Source organism: Coturnix japonica, chromosome Z (assembly GCF_054131305.1).
Source record: "Coturnix japonica strain WE chromosome Z, WE-NBRP24, whole genome shotgun sequence".
Lineage (NCBI taxonomy): Eukaryota > Metazoa > Chordata > Aves > Galliformes > Phasianidae > Coturnix > Coturnix japonica.
Window position 1 is genome coordinate 50,481,694 of NC_140702.1, and position 17,846 is coordinate 50,499,539.

The following is a 17,846-nucleotide window of genomic DNA, read 5'->3' on the forward strand; positions in this document are numbered from 1 at the left end:
GAGGTTATGAAATCCCCTTGTCATCAGGAGGGTTTTAGAATAGATGAGACAAACATTTGTCAGAGGTGAGTGGGTTGAGCTGATCCTGTTTTAGGGCAGGGAATGGACTAGAGACCTCTTGAGAACTCCTCAAGCTTGCTTTTGATGATTGTATAAAAGAAATGCTCATGATACTTTTAGTGAGTACTTAAACTGAATGGGAATCAGCAATGAGCCACTATATTTGTATGTAACTTCACAATACCTCTGTTCAGAATAACAGCTTTACCCCGTAGACACTGATTCAAAGAAAATCTGATGGCACACTGATATTGCTTTTGACTGTATCTTCTGTAGTATATATGAGGATACTGCTGAATGCTATATTATATACAAAGAACAAGAGAAATACTGAAGTTGTATAATTAAAAATGTTTTCTTTACCTCCTGGTCTCAGGTGGCATTTGTATATCCAAGTTTAACTCTGCAGACACAGCTAAGTAACTACCCCTGTTATTTTCATTAAAAGATGGGTTTGGCCTAAATACTTTCAGAGTTTCTGAACCCAAGCTGAGCTGTTGCTTCAGAATAAAAATTTTACTTGATGCTTCCTAGCCAACACAATGGTGGTTTGGTAGTGATTGTTTCATTTGTTTATTGTGTTTTTCAGAGCCTACACTCAAAGAAACTCTTCTCCACCTTGGAATGAAATTGGTCTTGGTTAAACTTTCTGAGTTCTTAGTGGGTCTGCCTGGAGGGACACTGGCATTAGCGCTACTTAATGAGGATGGAGCAACACCATTAGACTTCCCTGAGCAAAAATGGGCACTCCAAACTAGTTGAAGTCTTCTCAAAGTGAATATAACAATTTGCTGTTTTATAGAATCACAGGGGTTGGAAGGGACCTTAAGAGATCATAGATTCCAACTCCCCTGCTGAAGCAGGCACCCTATAATAGGTTGCACATATAGGAGTCTAGATGTGTCTTGACTATCTCCATGAAAGGAGACTCCACAGACTCTCTGGACAACATGCTTCAGCACTCCATCACCCTTACCATAAAGATGTGTCCTTATGTGTGTATGGAATTGTGTACTTTCAAGTTTTAGGCCATTTCTCCTTGTCCTATTGCTACACACCTCTGAGAAGAGCCGGGCCTCATCCTCTTGCCTCCCACTGTCCTTTAGATATTTATAAATTTTAATCAGATCCCCCTCTCAGTCTTCTTTTCCCCAGGCTGAGTAGTCCCATGTTACTCATCCTTTCCTCATATGGGAGATACTCTAGGCTCTTTATCATCTTTGTGGCTCTCTGCTGGACTCCTTCTAGGAGATCCCTGTCTTCTGTGAACTAGGGAGCCCAGAAATGGACACAGTATTTTAAATGTGACCTCACCAAGGCAGAGTAGAGGGGGAGGGTCACCTCCCTTGATCTGCTGGCAATTCTCTTTATAATGCACCCCGGGATACCACTGGCCTTCTTGAGGAGTTTACTGGTAGAGCTCTAACTTCTTAATAACTAGAGCGTAGCTGATGACAGGAGGGGGCCCTGCAGGCTATGTGAGCTGTGCCCAGCCTGCTCTGCATGAGGTGACAGAGGACCATCAGATACCTCTCTCAGTGCTATTTCAGCTGACTGCTGACCTGCTGTTTACACGTAAAGGCATACCTTGAGATGTGCATAGAAATGCTTAAAGGTACAGAGAGGTGAATGTTACAAAACTCTGGGAAGACTTTGTTATCTCTGTATCTCTTGAGATGGAAGTAGCAAGGGAAAATCAATGGCAAGTGCACTGGTGCAGCAATGACTGCTTTTGCCAGAGGGCTGCCTGGCTGACAGATGACTAAAGGGCAAGTGATTTCAGGTAAGTTCCATCTGCCCTGCACAGACCTGCAGAGCTGCACAATGTGCATGTCTCACAGCACCAGATGTTCACTGCTAGAAGCCCTCCTCCACGTTGATTTTCTTTGCAAATACAGGGAAAAAGGCAAGAACAAGGCTGTATATATATGTGTGTGTGTGTGTGTAAATATACATATAGCCTGTACATGTATATATTGTTGGTTTTTTTAATGTGGTTCTTTCAGCCCCAGTTCCATACAGTGTGTAGTTAATACAGGAGTTACACACATGCACACTTCAACTCGTCTGAAAGAAAACCTAAAACACTTAACACACTGGTGCAGTAGGTCTCGCTAGGAATTGTTTGTAACATCCGAACAATGCTGTGTTCCCTTGAGACACTTTGTGTTTTTGTCGGTGGTGGGATAACAAAACCTAGCTGCCAGTCATGTCCTTCTACTATATATGGCAACAGTAACAGGAAGAGGTACTGCTGCTAACTTACAGCAATGAGGAGAGGTAGGTATTGTCACTGCTTATTCTTTTCGACTTCATTTACTGGTGACTAACAAGCACTTCTAGGGAAGTCACAGGGATTTTTTCCACACTGAGCTGCATTTTAGTTCTGAAAGGAGTTGTTGGTGGGTATTTGTTTGCCCAGCTGTGTTTCGAGTGGATGTGTCACGTTTTCTGCCTCTGGCGTGCTGGGATGCTGGCTGGCTGTGCTGCAGAAGGGATCCCATGCTTGTATGCTCACCCTACCTGCAGAAAGAGCATCTACCCTGGTTCAGCTAGCATTTGGTTCCAGTTTCCAGGGCAGCCTCTCGCCTGATGTTGTCAGAGTGGAGATCAGCAAGGGGGCCTGCATGTGCTTTGTGTGCTCGTCAGCAGCTCTGACACTGACGCTGGACCACACATCCAAGCACTTACTGGAGTCAGATGTAAGGCTCTTCAGGAAGCACTTCTGGAACAGGCTGCTGCTCCATGAGGTAGGAACCAGCCTCTTAGTTTGAACTGCTTGTTTCACTCATGGTAGCATAATGAAGGACTACTGTTGTAGGCTTCTATTTGAGTAAATACAGCTCTTTGTGTGTATGGAGGTGTAGGATGAGAGATGTGGAGAACTTTATCAAAGCCTCCTTTACACGCCAAGTTGTCTCTGGTTCACTGTAGACTTTCTGGTGAATATCTTCCCCTGGAATCTCTTTGATTATATTGCCATTCTATTTGTCTTGATATTTTGTAATATTTAATTTAGTTTCATTCTTCTTTGTGCTGGTGTAGTATCTGGGATATCAGATACCAACCCTCGTGTATTTTACACAGCAAGAAAATACAGACTATGTGCTTTTGCTGTAGAGGAGTTTAGTTATAATGCTCTGGCTCTTATTTTGTTACAAACATGAATTCTTAAATAGGAGCGCATCACTTTTTTTTTTTTTTTTTTTTTAAATTTATTTTGGATTGAGACTTGAAAGATTACATGAAATATAATCTCATGTATATCGTCTGTATGATCTTGTATATTTACTGCCAGGAGTTTGATTTGTTCCAATACAATAAAAAAACACCCAAACAGTTACTTGTATTTGTAGCTCGCAGAACACCTGCAATTTGTGTGTGGCCTTCCCATGGAAACAATGGTAATCCCAATAGTGAAACCTAGGCTGTATTGAGGAATGCATTGTTATTTATGTTGTTGGCATTTTCTTACAAATCCTTGTTCTTCCTGGAAATGGAAAAAGGAAGTATGGTGTGTGAGATGTTTGCATCACTCTCAGAGACAAAAACTCTTAAGAGGCTGCAAAATTCTGTACTTCCAGAAACAAGCCTGACAGCCTTCAGTTGTGCATTCTCATTTTGCTTGGTCCTACACATGCAGCAGCCTGGACCCTCCTTTGTGAGGACTGCCCCCATTTTGTTCCAGCATTGGTGTTGCACTGTTTTTAATATATCAGAAATTAGTCAAAAATAACTAGGAAGATCACATTGTTGGCTAATTTTCTTTAGACCAGCTGTCATCTTGATATGTGTGTGTGTGTGTGTGTGTGGGTGGGAGGGGGGTGGTGGTGAAGCAGTCTCTCATGTTTAGTCTATGTGTTACATACAGAAAGTAAAATAAAATTAATTGGTTGTAAGCAAGGACTTGAAGCCCTTTGCCAGATCCAAAGCATAAGGTGAACAAGGGAAACTTCAAGAAGCATAGTAGCTCCAATGGTCACATCAAAGTAGAGGTAGAATTTATTGCTCTGCTGGGTCTTTGAACTTCCCTATAGCAAACCAAGACTATCTATCTACTTTGTTGTATTTCAAGACTGCATGAATGCTCACATTGTTATTTTAGTGTTGGCTGAGAAAAAGGCATGGACTAAACAGAGGAAACTTGTGCCAGTTAGGGTGTCATGGAGTACTAGATTTTCACACCAGAAAGCTGCAGTCTTGCTCATTTATGCTTTTCAGTTCCTGACTGCAGATACCTGCTGGCCCCTTGAGTGCTCCTTATGTGTCTAAAATAGCACGAAAAACTTAAAACAGACACGGCTGATTGTAAATGTGAGTTACCCATGCAGGAGTTTTGCCTACACTGGAAACCCTCAGGGGCTTTGCAATTCAAAAAAGTTTAAACCCTAAAGTTTTGTGACTCTGTTGGGCTATAAGTAGAAGGATGTTCTGAAGATGAGAAAGGCTGTGAATGGTTCAGATGGTGAGCAAATTCCTCTGGGCTATGCTGTGAAGGTAGCAGCATCTGTCAGTGAGGTGGAAGGGAACGCTCAAGGTTTAGAGGAATCACAGAATAATAGAATCATATAATCAACCAGGTTGGAAAAGACCTTAAAGATCAAGTCCATCCGCAGCCTAACCATTGTACCCTAACTCTAACAACCCTCTGCTAGATCATATCTCTGATTACCACATCCCAACAGCTCTTAAACACATCCAGGGATGGTGACTCAACCACCTCCCTGGGGAGCCTATTCCAGTGTTTAACTACCCTTTCTGTAGAGAAGTGTTTCCTAACATCCAACCTTACCTTGGCACAACTTGAGGACATTTCCCCTCATCCTGTCACCTGTAACCAGTGAGAAGAGGCTTGCTGCACTCTCACTGTAAGCACCTTTCAGATACTGGAAGAGAGCAATAAGGTCTTCCCTCAGCCTCCTTTTCCCCAGACTAAACAGCCCTAGCTCCCTCCTCTCCTCATAGCGCTGATTTTCCAAGCCCCTCACAAGCCTCGTTGCCCTTCTCTGGACCTGCTCCAGTACCTCCATGTACCAATGTTATGTCTGGCATTTCAGATCCCTTGTATATGTAAGCAAAATTTTCTCTTCCTCCTGAGAGAGGGAAACTGATAAAGTATCCTGTGGAATCCCTTATCAGTCATTGTAGTATTACTTATACTATATTTGATTGATAGCCTCTGATTTTGTTTCTGAGTTTTAACATAAACGCTGAGGGCATGAAATAAAATTATTATCATCATCGCTGTTTTTTTTTTTTTTTTTTTTCTTAGTTTTTTGTTTGTTTGTTTGTTTAATAGAGTATCAATTCAAACCAGCTTGAGCCAGTGGAAGATCCAGAGATGCGCTGCAGCACAACAAACTCTGTAGAAGGTACAATTTCTTATTCTATAAATTAAACACTTTAAAATCTCTGGAAAGTTGGCACAAATTCATGTACTATCTATTCAGGAAGATCACATTTCATATGATATTAGAGACCTGTGGATAGATGTGCAGATCATTACACTCCCTACAAAACATTGATTTTCCAATACTGAATAGAAATTGTTCCTTAAAAAATGCTATGGAACGTGTAGTGACTGGAAAGGTCTGAACAAATTTTATTGCAAGAGACAGAAAAATGCCAGCAGGTTCCAGGAGAGGGCAGTGTTTAACTGAATCAACGCTGCAGCATGAGAACTCTGGTGAAGTAAATCTAGTTAATAAAGGCAGGGTTAAAAAAAAAAAAAAAAAAAAAAAAAAAAAAGCAATGTTTTGTGTGAATAGTTTTGGGACTGAATCCAGACTTCTTAATGTGGCAGAATTTCCACCTGTTTCAACTACACATTGAAATAAGCATTAGCGTTTTGCTTCCATAAAGACTGCAGAACTGTACTTTCCAATTAGAATGCTGTTTCATTGCTGGGATGCATCCTTTTCTACCTTAGAGCAAAGATCATTTACAGCTGAAAAGGAAATACCACCAAATTACATTCTTAAGCATCAGAAGCATGACAGCTGGAATATTTATGTATGACTGTTAGGAACTAGCTAAAAATTTGCCCCTGCTTAAGTGGCTAGCGCTGTATACATTAAGATGAAGTAGCTTGCTCGAGCAGTGAGCTCCATCAGAGGCTGTGCTCTGGCTGAGCTGTTGTGCTGCATGCAGTCCTGATGAGAGCAGAGTGATATAAGTACCTGTATGAGGCCTTGTCAGGATCAGGGCCAGGATGGACCACAGCATCCAGGCAGCATCAGCTAGTAGCTTTCAGTGAGTGGCTGAACTGCGGAAACAGTGGTTGTGTTTTACAGTTGGTGGCAGTTGCAAACTATGCATTTGTTTTTGCAAATGTAAGCAGAAGTTTACAATACAAAGTATGTGGCTCGCTTTGATTATTAAGTATGTGCATGACTTTGATGATGCAACAGGCACATGACTCTGGATATTTATCTGTGAGCCATGCTCTGTCCAGCATGATCTTCACACTGCACTTCATAGGTAGGAAGATAACACTAGGTTAGGCTGTGCAACTTTTTGGTGATAATTACTTAGATGATTTCACCAAAAGTGAAAGGGATTCTAGTTCATAAAATTGTTTGAGTTAGAGGGGACCTTTAAATATCATCTGGTCAGCCTACCCTGCAATGGACAGAGGCATCACATCTATACCTAGATCAGGTTCCTCAGAGCCCTTCCTGAACGTTACCAGGGACAGGACATCCACTACCTTTCTGGGCAACCTGCTGTAGTTCCTGGTTGTGAGGATCCTTGTACACTTTCCACACCATATCAAGATCCATGAAGATGGTGGGAAACTTATCTATTCATGTTTTCAGTGGAAGCTATATAGTTCTGTGTCTTTATGGACCAGATCTGTTTTTTGTCTTGTTTGGAAAAAAAAAAAGTAAAAAAATAAAAAAAATCTCATTTTGGGCAAAAACAGTATGCCACATTTGGATAGTAAGCAATAAACTACACGAACTAGTATGAAAATGGTTTGGAATTGTCAAAAAACAGTAACAAGCCAATCAGACTTGCACCTTTTGCACTCTCCATTTTCTACATGTACACAATAGTAGTCCTTAGCTATTACTAATGGGCAGCAAAGTTTTCTACATTTCCTGTTTTCTATTCTCTTTGTTTATCATCTGTATATCAATCAGTCCTTCATATTTATTTATCTATTTGTTTCCTTCTTTTTTCACCACTTACCAGCAAATCCAGGTACTGCAAGTTCATTAATGATTGTTACCGGTGACTTGTAGTTTGGTTTATGCTCTCCAGCTCTCAACTGGCAAGCATTCAAGCAACCCAAATAGATTTTTTCTGTGTATAATTAATATTGCTTCCTCTACATGCAGAAATGATAAGAAACAATTAATGGAGTACTTTTTATATACTTTGCTTATGTTCTCACTCACTGTTACACTCAGTGAGCTCCCTTGCAAAGTGGCTGCTAAGCTTGGGACGCCGTTTGATACATTAATGTCATGAGAAGTTAGTCCTCAGATGTCAAAACTGCTGTTGTTCCAAGTAGTTCTGTAGTAGTGCTGTTCCTATAGCTACTGATTTCAGGATGGGCCTGAAGTCAAGACCAACAGGCCTTCAAAATACAATGCTATCAGAAGCCTTGAGCTTCTGTCTTGGAGAGACTGCTAACAGTATACTGCTTGTTGTGAAATGCAAATGAAAGCAGAGAGCCATCAGCGAATATCCCAAAGCAACTTCATTAAATTAAAATACACGAGTGATACATTATCCATAAGGGTTAAGAACAAAAAATGAAGTAGATGGTGTTTTGGTTAATCCAAATCCACTTCGTGCTTTTTCTTCGTTTCCTGACCGTGGAATTTAACTGAGTGTTGTTATCTGGAGGTCTAAGCCATTTTCTGCCGAATAACTGTTAGCTATGGAGGAAGCATAATTTATTCTGAGAGTTACTATTGTTCAGATAACAATAACAACAATAATAAGAATAATAGTATGTCAGTTCTGTAAAAAGATAAGTATCTCAGAGAACCTGGACATTCCTTTTCCAGAAATGAGCTTTAAAAATGTAGCCTGAGGCAGTCAGCAGAAGCTGCAGCGCTTAATGCTTCTAGCAGTGCATGGAACCAAAAGCATACCACTCCTTAAGGCGATACCCTAAGCCACCATATATCAGCTACTGAGTCATAGTTTGTTTAGTGATTTCCTGGAGATACAGAATTGTGAGGGATTTGCATAGCTGAGAACAGTCTTGAACCTCAATTCAAAAGATTCAGTATAAAAAGAAATAAGTTTACCAGCATAGATTTGGCTGCATAATTGTTATTACTAAAAATATACTTACCAAATAATACTGTTCCTGGTAGCCTGGGTGATGCTAGTGTTCATATTTTCATTCCTTTAGCCAGATTTCTCCTTTTTGCTGTGTTACAATAGCACTGGAGGCTGTGTTTGGGAAAAACTTGCTAAGTGTGATCCTGGCTTTGTGTATGCTGTCCTTCCGTACTGTTCTGAGAAGAAACTGTAAAAGGGAGAATGACAGAAATGAAGTTATTTTTCTCTTTCTTTTTGCGTCTTAAAATGTGAAATCTTACTTTGGAAAACACAAAAGGCCTCTTCAGAAGCAGAGTCTAAATGTTGTTCAGAGCTATTGCAAGCCACAGCACAAGAGCCGGTGGTATTTTTGAACACTCTGGGGGTTAATCAGCAGCTGACTGACAAGTCACTGTGTTTTCCTAGCTTGTGCCTTTGGTTTCAATAGCTTGTTCATAAGTGGCCCATGACAATAACATAGCACTTGTTGTGCTCCTAGCCTGCACGCTGCCCACGGGAATGCTGCTTTGAGGGGGGATGCATGGGCTGCACAAGTCCATTGTTCTGGCTTGCCTGCATGTTTGTTTGCTTGTTGTTCTCCCTCTCCTGTTTGAAAAAGGAGAAAGAACAGCGGCAGAAACAAGAGTAGACCCAAACTGAATTTGCTTTTTGTTAAAGGCAGGAATTTTGCTTCTACAGGTCCTGTGAGCTTGGAACCTGATGATTTGTCCCAGGATGATGTGAAGGTACATACTTCTCCTTTTACAAATAGCTAAGCTCTCTTTAGGTTCAGAAACAGCAACCTCTGCTTGCCTATCTGAGCACCTCCCAAAGCCAGTAACTAACTGTTGTCTACCAGGTAACATTTCCTGCCCGTTTCCATTCTGAGGGAAGAGCTGCCTGTGCAGATGGTTATCATTTGAAGGATTCTGTTCTGTGGTTGAGAGCCAGAAAGCTGGACCAGAAAAACAAACTCAACTTTTGGACCAGAAATTTTATGTTTATGGTCATTCCCAGCACCTTCAAGCTCAGCTATTAGTCTGTCTAATAGACAAAACCCGTCTCCTGTGAGCATGTTTTTCATCCCTGAGGTGGAATGGCTTACTGCACCTGAGCAAGCCAACTATGGTAACTTAGTCCTTAACAGGGAAAAAATGTTTTCTGTGGGAAAGATGACAGTTCCTGTTGCCTTTTAGATGGAACTATCTAACAGCGTTTGGGAAGGAACTGTGTTTTTGAGAAATATCATTAATCAACAGTGTTAGAATCTTTTATTCTGCTTTTTTATTTATATATGGCTTTTTGTAAAACCAGAAAATCTCTCCCAGTGTTATTTGTTTCTTTTGTTTGATTGATTTTATTATTTTTTTCTTAGCACCTTTTCAAGCAGATTGACAAAAGCTGAAAAACCTGGTAGAGATGATATCTCCCTCACACTCAGTGACTATTGGTTTTTTTTTTCCATAATGCTTAAGTTTTAGACATGCTGGACTACCACTTCTGTTGCATAATTCTGAGTATGATGTCTGTAGTTATTTTTTTAAGTGCTAGTTTAAAGCGGTTTGGCCATTTCTTTGGAATTCATGTGTTGCTAGTATAACTGTGTCATCTCAAATTTATTTCTGCATTTTGTGTGCATTTTGGATTTTATGCCAATAATTTTCTTTGAGGCAGAATGTTTCAGCTCAGAACTGTTATTAGGAGTTAAAAGGTTCTGGTATCCTATTGATTGTCTCTTATTTTGAACTAGCAGAAAGGCTGTAGTTCACTATAAAAGGTGAACTACCCTATGATATTTCTTTAGGCACAAGCAACTCAGGCAATGAAGATGGGGCTGCTTTAGGAATGGCTCTTTCCTTCAGACTGCTGTAGTGGCTACTCTGGGTAGAGCTAAATTTTGTAGGGGAGAAGTAGGCTGAAAACTGGAGTTTGCATGGAAAGTAGTTTGCTCTCTTCTTTGATGATGTGTTTGACCCCATAAGGTCATCACTATAGTTCATTTTCATATTAGTCTGGGAGCAGCATGTTCTATCTATTGCCTTTTTCAAAATGGCTAAAAAACTGCTGCTTGTCTGTGCTTAAGCTGAATTCTGATAGCCTGAAGCGTATCCTACAACTAAGCACAACTGTAACTATTTATCTTCAAAGATTTAGCCGATGTTTTCTCTTTCTAGCCCTTCCAAGGTACACTGATTCCTTCTAAAGAAATTCAAGATAATGCCCTGCTAGACATAGGTAAGAAATAATTAACCATGCTGAATTCCAGAGAGCAATGGATGTGTGCTGTGATGCTGAACACACACAAGGTGGTGTTTTTAAGAAGGCTGAATGTCACTGACATTGCAACATAACTTGGAAGAAGACCAAGTGATTTCTATCTGTGTATGCTTCTAGTGTATCTATGTAGAATATCCTAGAGTATCACGATAGCCTTGAATTTTTCAGTGGTCTGTTAACTGTTGTGTGAACTACGGTCTTGAAAACCTAATAAAATCTAATAGAATCATAGAATTATTAAGGTAGGAAAAGACTCTAAGATCATCTAGTCCAACTGTTAGCCCACAAACCATGTTCCTCAGCGCCACATCTCCACAGTTCTTGAATGCTGCCAGGTATGTCGGCTTCACCCACTTCCCTAGGCAGCCTGTGAGCCTGTGCCAGTGCCTCACCACTTGTTAAGAGAATTTTTTCCTAGTGTTCAACCTGAACCTGCTCTAGTGCAACTAGATGCCAGTACTTCTTGTTGTATGGCTAGTTCCCTGAGAGAAGAGCCTGACCTCCACCTCGCTCCAACCTCCAATGGAACCAGCATATGTGGCTGTATATTAAATGAAGCATGTAGAAATGTCTGGACACTACTGTGTAAAGTGCATTGTAGAGCCAGACATGGTATATCACTGATTATACTAAGACTGTGTGTTTAGGAAATGAAACTCATAGTGGAAACTTGAGTATTTTCAAGTTTGTCATAAGCTCCAGTAGTGAAGTGCATACAGGATCTCATGCAAGGCAGAGCAGGGAGGAAAAGATGGGTAGCTGAGCTCTGCCTGTGGGGCTGCTGTGCCAGGCAGAAGCTTGACTGTGATCCTGTGCTGAGCCCAGATGGTGGCATTTTACATTACACGCCTGCGGGCTCCAGTGGCTGCAAAACAAAGGGCTGCTGTGTGTTCATGTGCATGAATGGAGAAATTATATGCTAGAAATGAACTGGCATCAACTCAGAGGCATAAAGGTAAGAACACAGGTTACTTTAACAATCTCTCGTTAAAATTATATAGCTCTCATTTTTTTCTCATCACTGTTAGGTCAAATGCCTGTACTGCATCAAGTCCATCATGCTTGTCTATTCTCCTATTGAACGAATATGGGAGCTACATAAGGGTATTGAGTGTAGCAGCAAAAATGTTTGTCTTGCATGGTTATCCTGCCTTCATTGCTTTTGTGCATAGCACAGAGTAGCAGTCCTTGTCTTGCACAGTAATGCAGTGCATGTACTTGAGATGGTAGTGCCCATATGATCAAACAGTTTTCATCAAAGAAGACCAAAGTGTTGGACCGTATCTCAGCATAGGAGGGAGTGAAGCCATTGGGGAATGATTATGGTTTACTAATCAGAAATCACATCTGCTCCAGTCTCAGCTCTAGTTATGCCATCTGGAGAGGGCAGAAGGTAGCTAAAAAGCTGTCAGAGTGGAAGTTCCCCACCCTGAAATCTTAGTTGATATATCTCTTTCTTAGAGATCCTTAAATGCCTTTTCCTTCTAAGGCATCGTTTGCACAGGGTGGGATGTGACAGCTGGAGCAGGAGCCAGGCCCTCTGGCTTCAGACCAGCTCTCACTCTCCTCTTTGATGCTTCAATAGGAGCTGCAGGCAGATCCTGGGTCCTCTGCAGAGAGCAAGCAAGAGCCCTTGGCCATGGTTCAAACAGCTAGTGAGGAGTGGAGAAATGTAGATTCTCAAAGGATTTTTGGGTGAAAAAATAGTGTTTGCACACAACTTGGATAAAGATTTATGTGCTTAAAATTTGTTATATTTTCTTAGGTGTCTTATGTACATGTAAAATTCAATTATAAATATATACATATACATACATACATACATATATATATTAATAGGTGAAAGTGTTTATACATATCTCTACATACGGATGTGTACATGTAGATCTTATGTCCTCAGCATGGGCTCAGTTTATATTAAACTCAGAAGGGTTACCTATTGTACCTCCTACTTAGGAATGAACCTACTTTCTGTGGATTGCTTTTTTTTTTAAGTTAAAATTTTAATTACCTTGTAATATATTCAAGAGATTGACTTGTATGTGGGGAACCTTCAAAGAAGTCTGTTGTCCTTGCCAGCTTAAGTGAAAATGTTTTTATCTCATGTGAGGACTGGAACATGGCCTCACTGCTGGCTATGTCTCGGACTTTCCTCACCTATCTTCTATCAGATTAATGAGCTTGGATGAAATGCTTACAGTATAGATGTCTGGTGGGATTTTGCTATTGACATCAGCAGAGCCTGGAGGGCCTCCAATCAGCATTGTGTGTGAGAGGTGATGAGTCTGGTGTGCAAACTGGAGAGTTAAGCGGCTGCTGGGAGAGCACTAAAAGGTGCAGGTAGGGAGAGATGAAGAACTGTGGAAGTAGGGTTTGATGACAACCAGACATATATAAGTTGGCTAATGCTGTCTTTATTGGTTTGTTTAAATATAAAAAATAGCATAATAGTTTAACCTGACCCGCATAACCATACTGCTAAATTTTATAGTTTTATTACTCTGGGTTGTTTTAAACTACTATTTAAAAAATTGTTTGCTTGGCATTATTGTTAAAAGGCAGCATGTTTGTCAGGAAGAGCACACAGTGGGGAATAAGCAGAGAAATAGAAATGGTTGTCAGTGGGGGAGAGGAAGAGGGAAAACAGCTAAGGGGGCTGAGTAAAGAAGAATGAATAGAAACGATCAGACTCTGGAATCTTACTGGGAAGCTGGATGTGTAAATCAAAGAGCACTTCTGAAAGCAAGAGCACCAGCACTCTTCAAATGGATGTGTTTGTCTGTTGCTTCTCACTGCTTTTCCCATATGGTTTGAGAAGCACTTTTCAAAAATCCAGGAAGGATTCTCTGGTTCCTGCTTCCTATTTTCTTCCCCACCTTTCCCTTATAGCATGACTGCTGTGGTCCTTTCCCAACACCCAACAAGCTTTTGGGGATATCTTTCAGGGGTGCTTGCAGAAGTACCAGCTTGTTCCTTGTTTTCATTGTTGGTTTGGGACTCGGCTGCCTCAGGCAATGTTCAAGTCTCAGAGTTCAGTTTTGATTATAGCTCCCCTTTGCCTCTAATGCAAAAGAGGCTTCAGTCATCCAGGGTGGAAGAAAGACTGTGGTTCCATGTTGGTGAGCGCTGGGGAGGAAGGGCACACATTCTCATGTGATATAGCTCTGTGATATTTCAGGTTCAGGGATGGGACCAAACTGTGTGGCACAAGAGGATGCTAGAGCAGGGGGAACAGCAGATTACATAAAGACTGTTGAATTCAATGCTAGTGTCATACCTGCCAATATTCTTTCCTCTTTCTCTCTACTGGAAGTTGTTAGAGATCTGTTTTGTATTTAGAAAAAAAAGAAGAGTTTTTTTAGTGAAAGAAGACACACTGGAAAGATTGAGAGGGGAAAAACAATATCCAGTTGGGAAGAGTGAATGAAATAAACAAAAGGGGAAGCAAGAAAAATAGAAGTTTTTTTCTCTTTCAGTGTTAAATATAAGTATTACTGCCAACCATTGTCATCTTCAAGAGTCAGCAGCCCTTTTCATTTTGGAAGAGACTCTAGGAGGTGGCAGCTGAATGCTGTTACTATTGGGCATGTGACGATGGTAGCAGGGCATGTGTTTTTAAACAGTTATAATTCCTTCCTGTTTTTCATAGCCAGTTTGGAAAGAGGATGTTCATAAGGCCATTTACAAAGCTGTAACGGTTTCTTTTTTCCAGCAAGAAAAATCTAAGCTCCTAGGTTTTCTTCCAAGAAAATATAACTTCAGGAAGGCAGGATAATTTTTCAAAATATTTTCCTGCTCTCATAGTTACACTGCCAGTGACCTAGTCGTGTCTGTCTAATCTATTCTGTTTGCTCTGCTAGCAGTGAAGAAGTTTTGCAGGACGGGTTTTTCACTTTGAGAGATAAAAATACCAATGCCCAGGTTTTGGCAGTTCCACGTATGTGATCAGGCAGCTTCGAAACGTTCTTAGTAGAGTCTGTCATTTGATTTTCATGGTTCCACAGGAATCCCAGTGTAACCACAGGTCGGTTTAAGGAACAGAACATAATGAACTTCTTCTCTGTGTAAACCAGTAGGACTGCACTGTAATCTGCGGAGAGTCTGGTTTTAATGTTGCTTTTTTGTTCTTTTTAAAATTAGATTTCCTTACCACGATCCGTAAGACTTAAGAAGTTTTTTTCTTCTTAAATACAAGGAAATCGCAGCCTTTATCTGGAGTCCTGCTTTTACACAGCTTTTACGAAGTCTGTAAAATCATTAGTTCTTCTACAGATTCAGGTTAGATATTTCACTTCTGTTTCTGCTTCTGTTTGTTTGCTTGTTTGATTCTCTTTTTATTGTTTGCTTTTAGCTTTCAGCAGAATATTTACATTTGAACTGTTCTGGGTTAAGTGTGCCTGTTCTGAGATTGGGACCACAGAAAATAGTTTTACTGTTATTGACAGACAAAAGTGAAAGTGAGGCATCATGCTGCCTATTTGAGACAGTTATGAGAGTCCTGTAATTAAGGTTATACATATCTTTTGTATTTGTGGTTGTTGCCTAGCAGTTCTCAATCCTGTCTTTCCCATGTGTTTCTTCTGGAAGAGGCTGGGTGATGCAGCTATGGCCCAAAAGCTGCAGACTTTTATTTCAGGTTCTGCTCTGCTATGCATTTATATCATGACCTTGGACATCACTCATTTTTACCCTGTGTCTATTAATTATCTCAGGTGTGGAAGACTGTAGAGCATGAGATGAGGACAGATTGGAGATGTGATGAAAAAGTTCAGGAGTACTGTTTTTCAGTAGAAGAAGAGTTTTTATAAGTAAAACTCATTCTTACTGGAAAAGTAGTTGGTTTGAAAATTGTTAAGAAAAAATGCTATCTATGGAAAACTGCAGAGTTACTACAGCATCTGTCTTACAATGACTTTGTGATGCTTCTTTCACTGTGTGAAATCTTTGCATAGTTCCTTGCATCTTGTGGGAGAGAGGCTTAACATGGGGCCAGTATGTCAGTACACTTTCAGAAACAACCTTTAAACTTCACATGTTCGGTTCTAGTTTGTTTCAGTAGATGAAGCATTTTCCCGCTTGTATGAACTTGAATATTGAAGATAGCTGAATAGTTGAGACTACAGAAATTGTAGGAAGTGAAGTCTTCCTGGGATGTGAGCCTGAACTAAGCTTAATTAAAGAACTGTGGAGAAATCTGGAAGAAGCAGCATTAAGCAGTAAAACAAGCTTGTTCTTGTTTCTTGGAGTTTCCTCCACTCTTAACTTTCTGAGACATTATAATTCAAGTTAACCTCAAAAGGAAGGCAGAAAGAAAAATGAACAAACTACAAACATGTGCTGTCTGGCTTCCCAGAACTTGTCCTCCTCTGCCTAAAATCCAAAACAAATTTGCTCAACAAAATAATCCTTCAAAAAGAGTTGTTTTTTCTCTCTCTCCCCCCCCCACCCCCCTCCAATGTTTAAATAAGCTCTTCTGCTTGTCTTCTGCTCAGTCTCATTTCACACTAACACAAATAAACAAACTGGGATATATCTAATGTCAAGTTACTCTTCAAATTTGAAATATATTCCAGAAATACATTGTGAAGGGAACAGTTGTAGCCTTGAAAATGCACAATGAAAACTTTCTTTCTCCTTGAGAATCAGCTCTTCCACTGAAATCTTCCCTGAAACATGACAAACTGAATTTGAATGAAACTAGGCTTTACTGACCTTTTTGGCAGCACAGCCTGCCAGCATAATTGTAGACTCAACAACCAAGTCACTGGCGAAACTTCATTATGAGCAAGGTCCAATTCAAACTTTCGGTGTGCTTTCATGTACAGCCACATGCACAAGTCACATTCTCTGTGTTACCCAGACTTGTGCAGGACTCTGTGTAGGAGAAACCAGAAGGAGATTTCTGTTTACTCTAGGCCTTAATTTTCAGATTTTTGCAAGTAAACTTGGGGGACCTTTTCATAGACAAACAGCAATGAGCTTTCTCTCCACATTTGGACTGTACATCCTAGCTGTCCTGTTGATGTGATTAGATACTGGGCAGGGAGAGCATTCAGTCAAAGTATCTCCTTATGTGCTTTGTTGGAACTGTTTAGTGGTTTAGTGGTTGTTTTGGGAGTTGGGGCATACTGACCGCTGTCGCATGGAAGTGTATTAATGAGCTTGTTGCCCTTAACTGAAATTGTTATCCTAAACCACATCAGGTGAATGGTACTGTTTTTTAAAAAAATATCTGTGGTGAGTCATGAGCCAGACTTCAGAAAACTCTGATTCTGAGCAGCACTGTGAAACCATAGCAGCAGTACAGTGTATTGGCTGACATGCAACGTTTGGGACAAAGGCTGAGATAATGCAGTGTATGTGTCCAGTGGCTCTTCGGAACTGGACTCAGGGTTGGGTAGAGGTGGTGCTTTGCCTTAGTTGGGTAGAGTGAGCACTTGTTCATCCCAGTCTCCTGGGTGTTCCTCACAGAGTTTGCAGTGTAATTTCTGCAAATCTCGTTCTTTAAAAACTTTTAAAGGTTATTTGCTCCTTAGATTTAGCCAAGATGCAGCATTTAACTGTCACCAATTAGGAACAGTTGCTTTTCAAAGAAAAGTGTTGCTAATAGGTCTTTGTAGAGCAATGCAGCTTTCACTGAATATCAAAAGTAAGGTGTTTTTAACAGGAAAAAATTGCTCTTGTCGTGATTGTTGCAATTGAAGCTGTCATCCTACTGTCAGAGAAATTAAAGAACAATCATAAAAATTAATTTCATAGTTCAGACTGTAATTAAAAATGCATCTTCAGTGGGCAGTTTATGAGTAAGATATAAGTTTAAATGGCATGTTCTCCTCTCAGTCTGGGGGGTTAACAACTCTGTGCTTCTGTGTGCACTGTCTGTGGTTAGTAAAATTATTCGTCCATGTGGAAGTAAATGCAATGGAGCATTAAAGTGCTTTGACTGGCATTCTAGCTTGAAGCAATCCAAAATGCAGTGCATGCAAACCGGCTCTGCTTCTTCAGTAGCCTGCCATGACTTGAGTCCTTCAGTGAACTTATGTATCTATGTACAGCAGCATTTTTAGAGGCAAACCAAGAGTTCTGCTGCACTCACTGTGTAAATCTAGTGTCTTGGTTTATACTAGCGTCCAAGAAATTGCACAAATAAGACAATGAAAAATCAATTCAAATTTATAGTACTACATATTTATTTTTATTTTCCATTGATATTTCTGATAGGAGAT

General features: G+C 40.4%; 1 protein-coding gene across 14 annotated transcripts in view; it reads left to right on the forward strand.

The window, feature by feature from the left end:
- The first annotated feature begins 2,730 nt into the window (after positions 1-2,730).
- The window catches only part of ARHGEF28 (Rho guanine nucleotide exchange factor 28), a 75,763-nt gene continuing 60,647 nt past the window's right edge, over positions 2,731-17,846 (forward strand). For 8 of the 14 annotated variants that reach the window (XM_015848866.3, XM_015848867.3, XM_015848869.3 and 5 more), the window contains exons 1-3: positions 5,365-5,432; positions 9,043-9,089; positions 10,518-10,578. In XM_015848866.3, the coding sequence (XP_015704352.2) occupies positions 5,402-5,432; positions 9,043-9,089; positions 10,518-10,578 (139 nt within the window). In that variant the 5' untranslated portion in view covers positions 5,365-5,401. Of the gene's footprint in view, positions 2,811-5,359; positions 5,433-8,952; positions 9,090-10,517; positions 10,579-17,846 lie in introns of those variants that run through there. The other 6 variants (XM_085530310.1, XM_085530311.1, XM_085530308.1 and 3 more) reach the window with 5 other exon arrangements.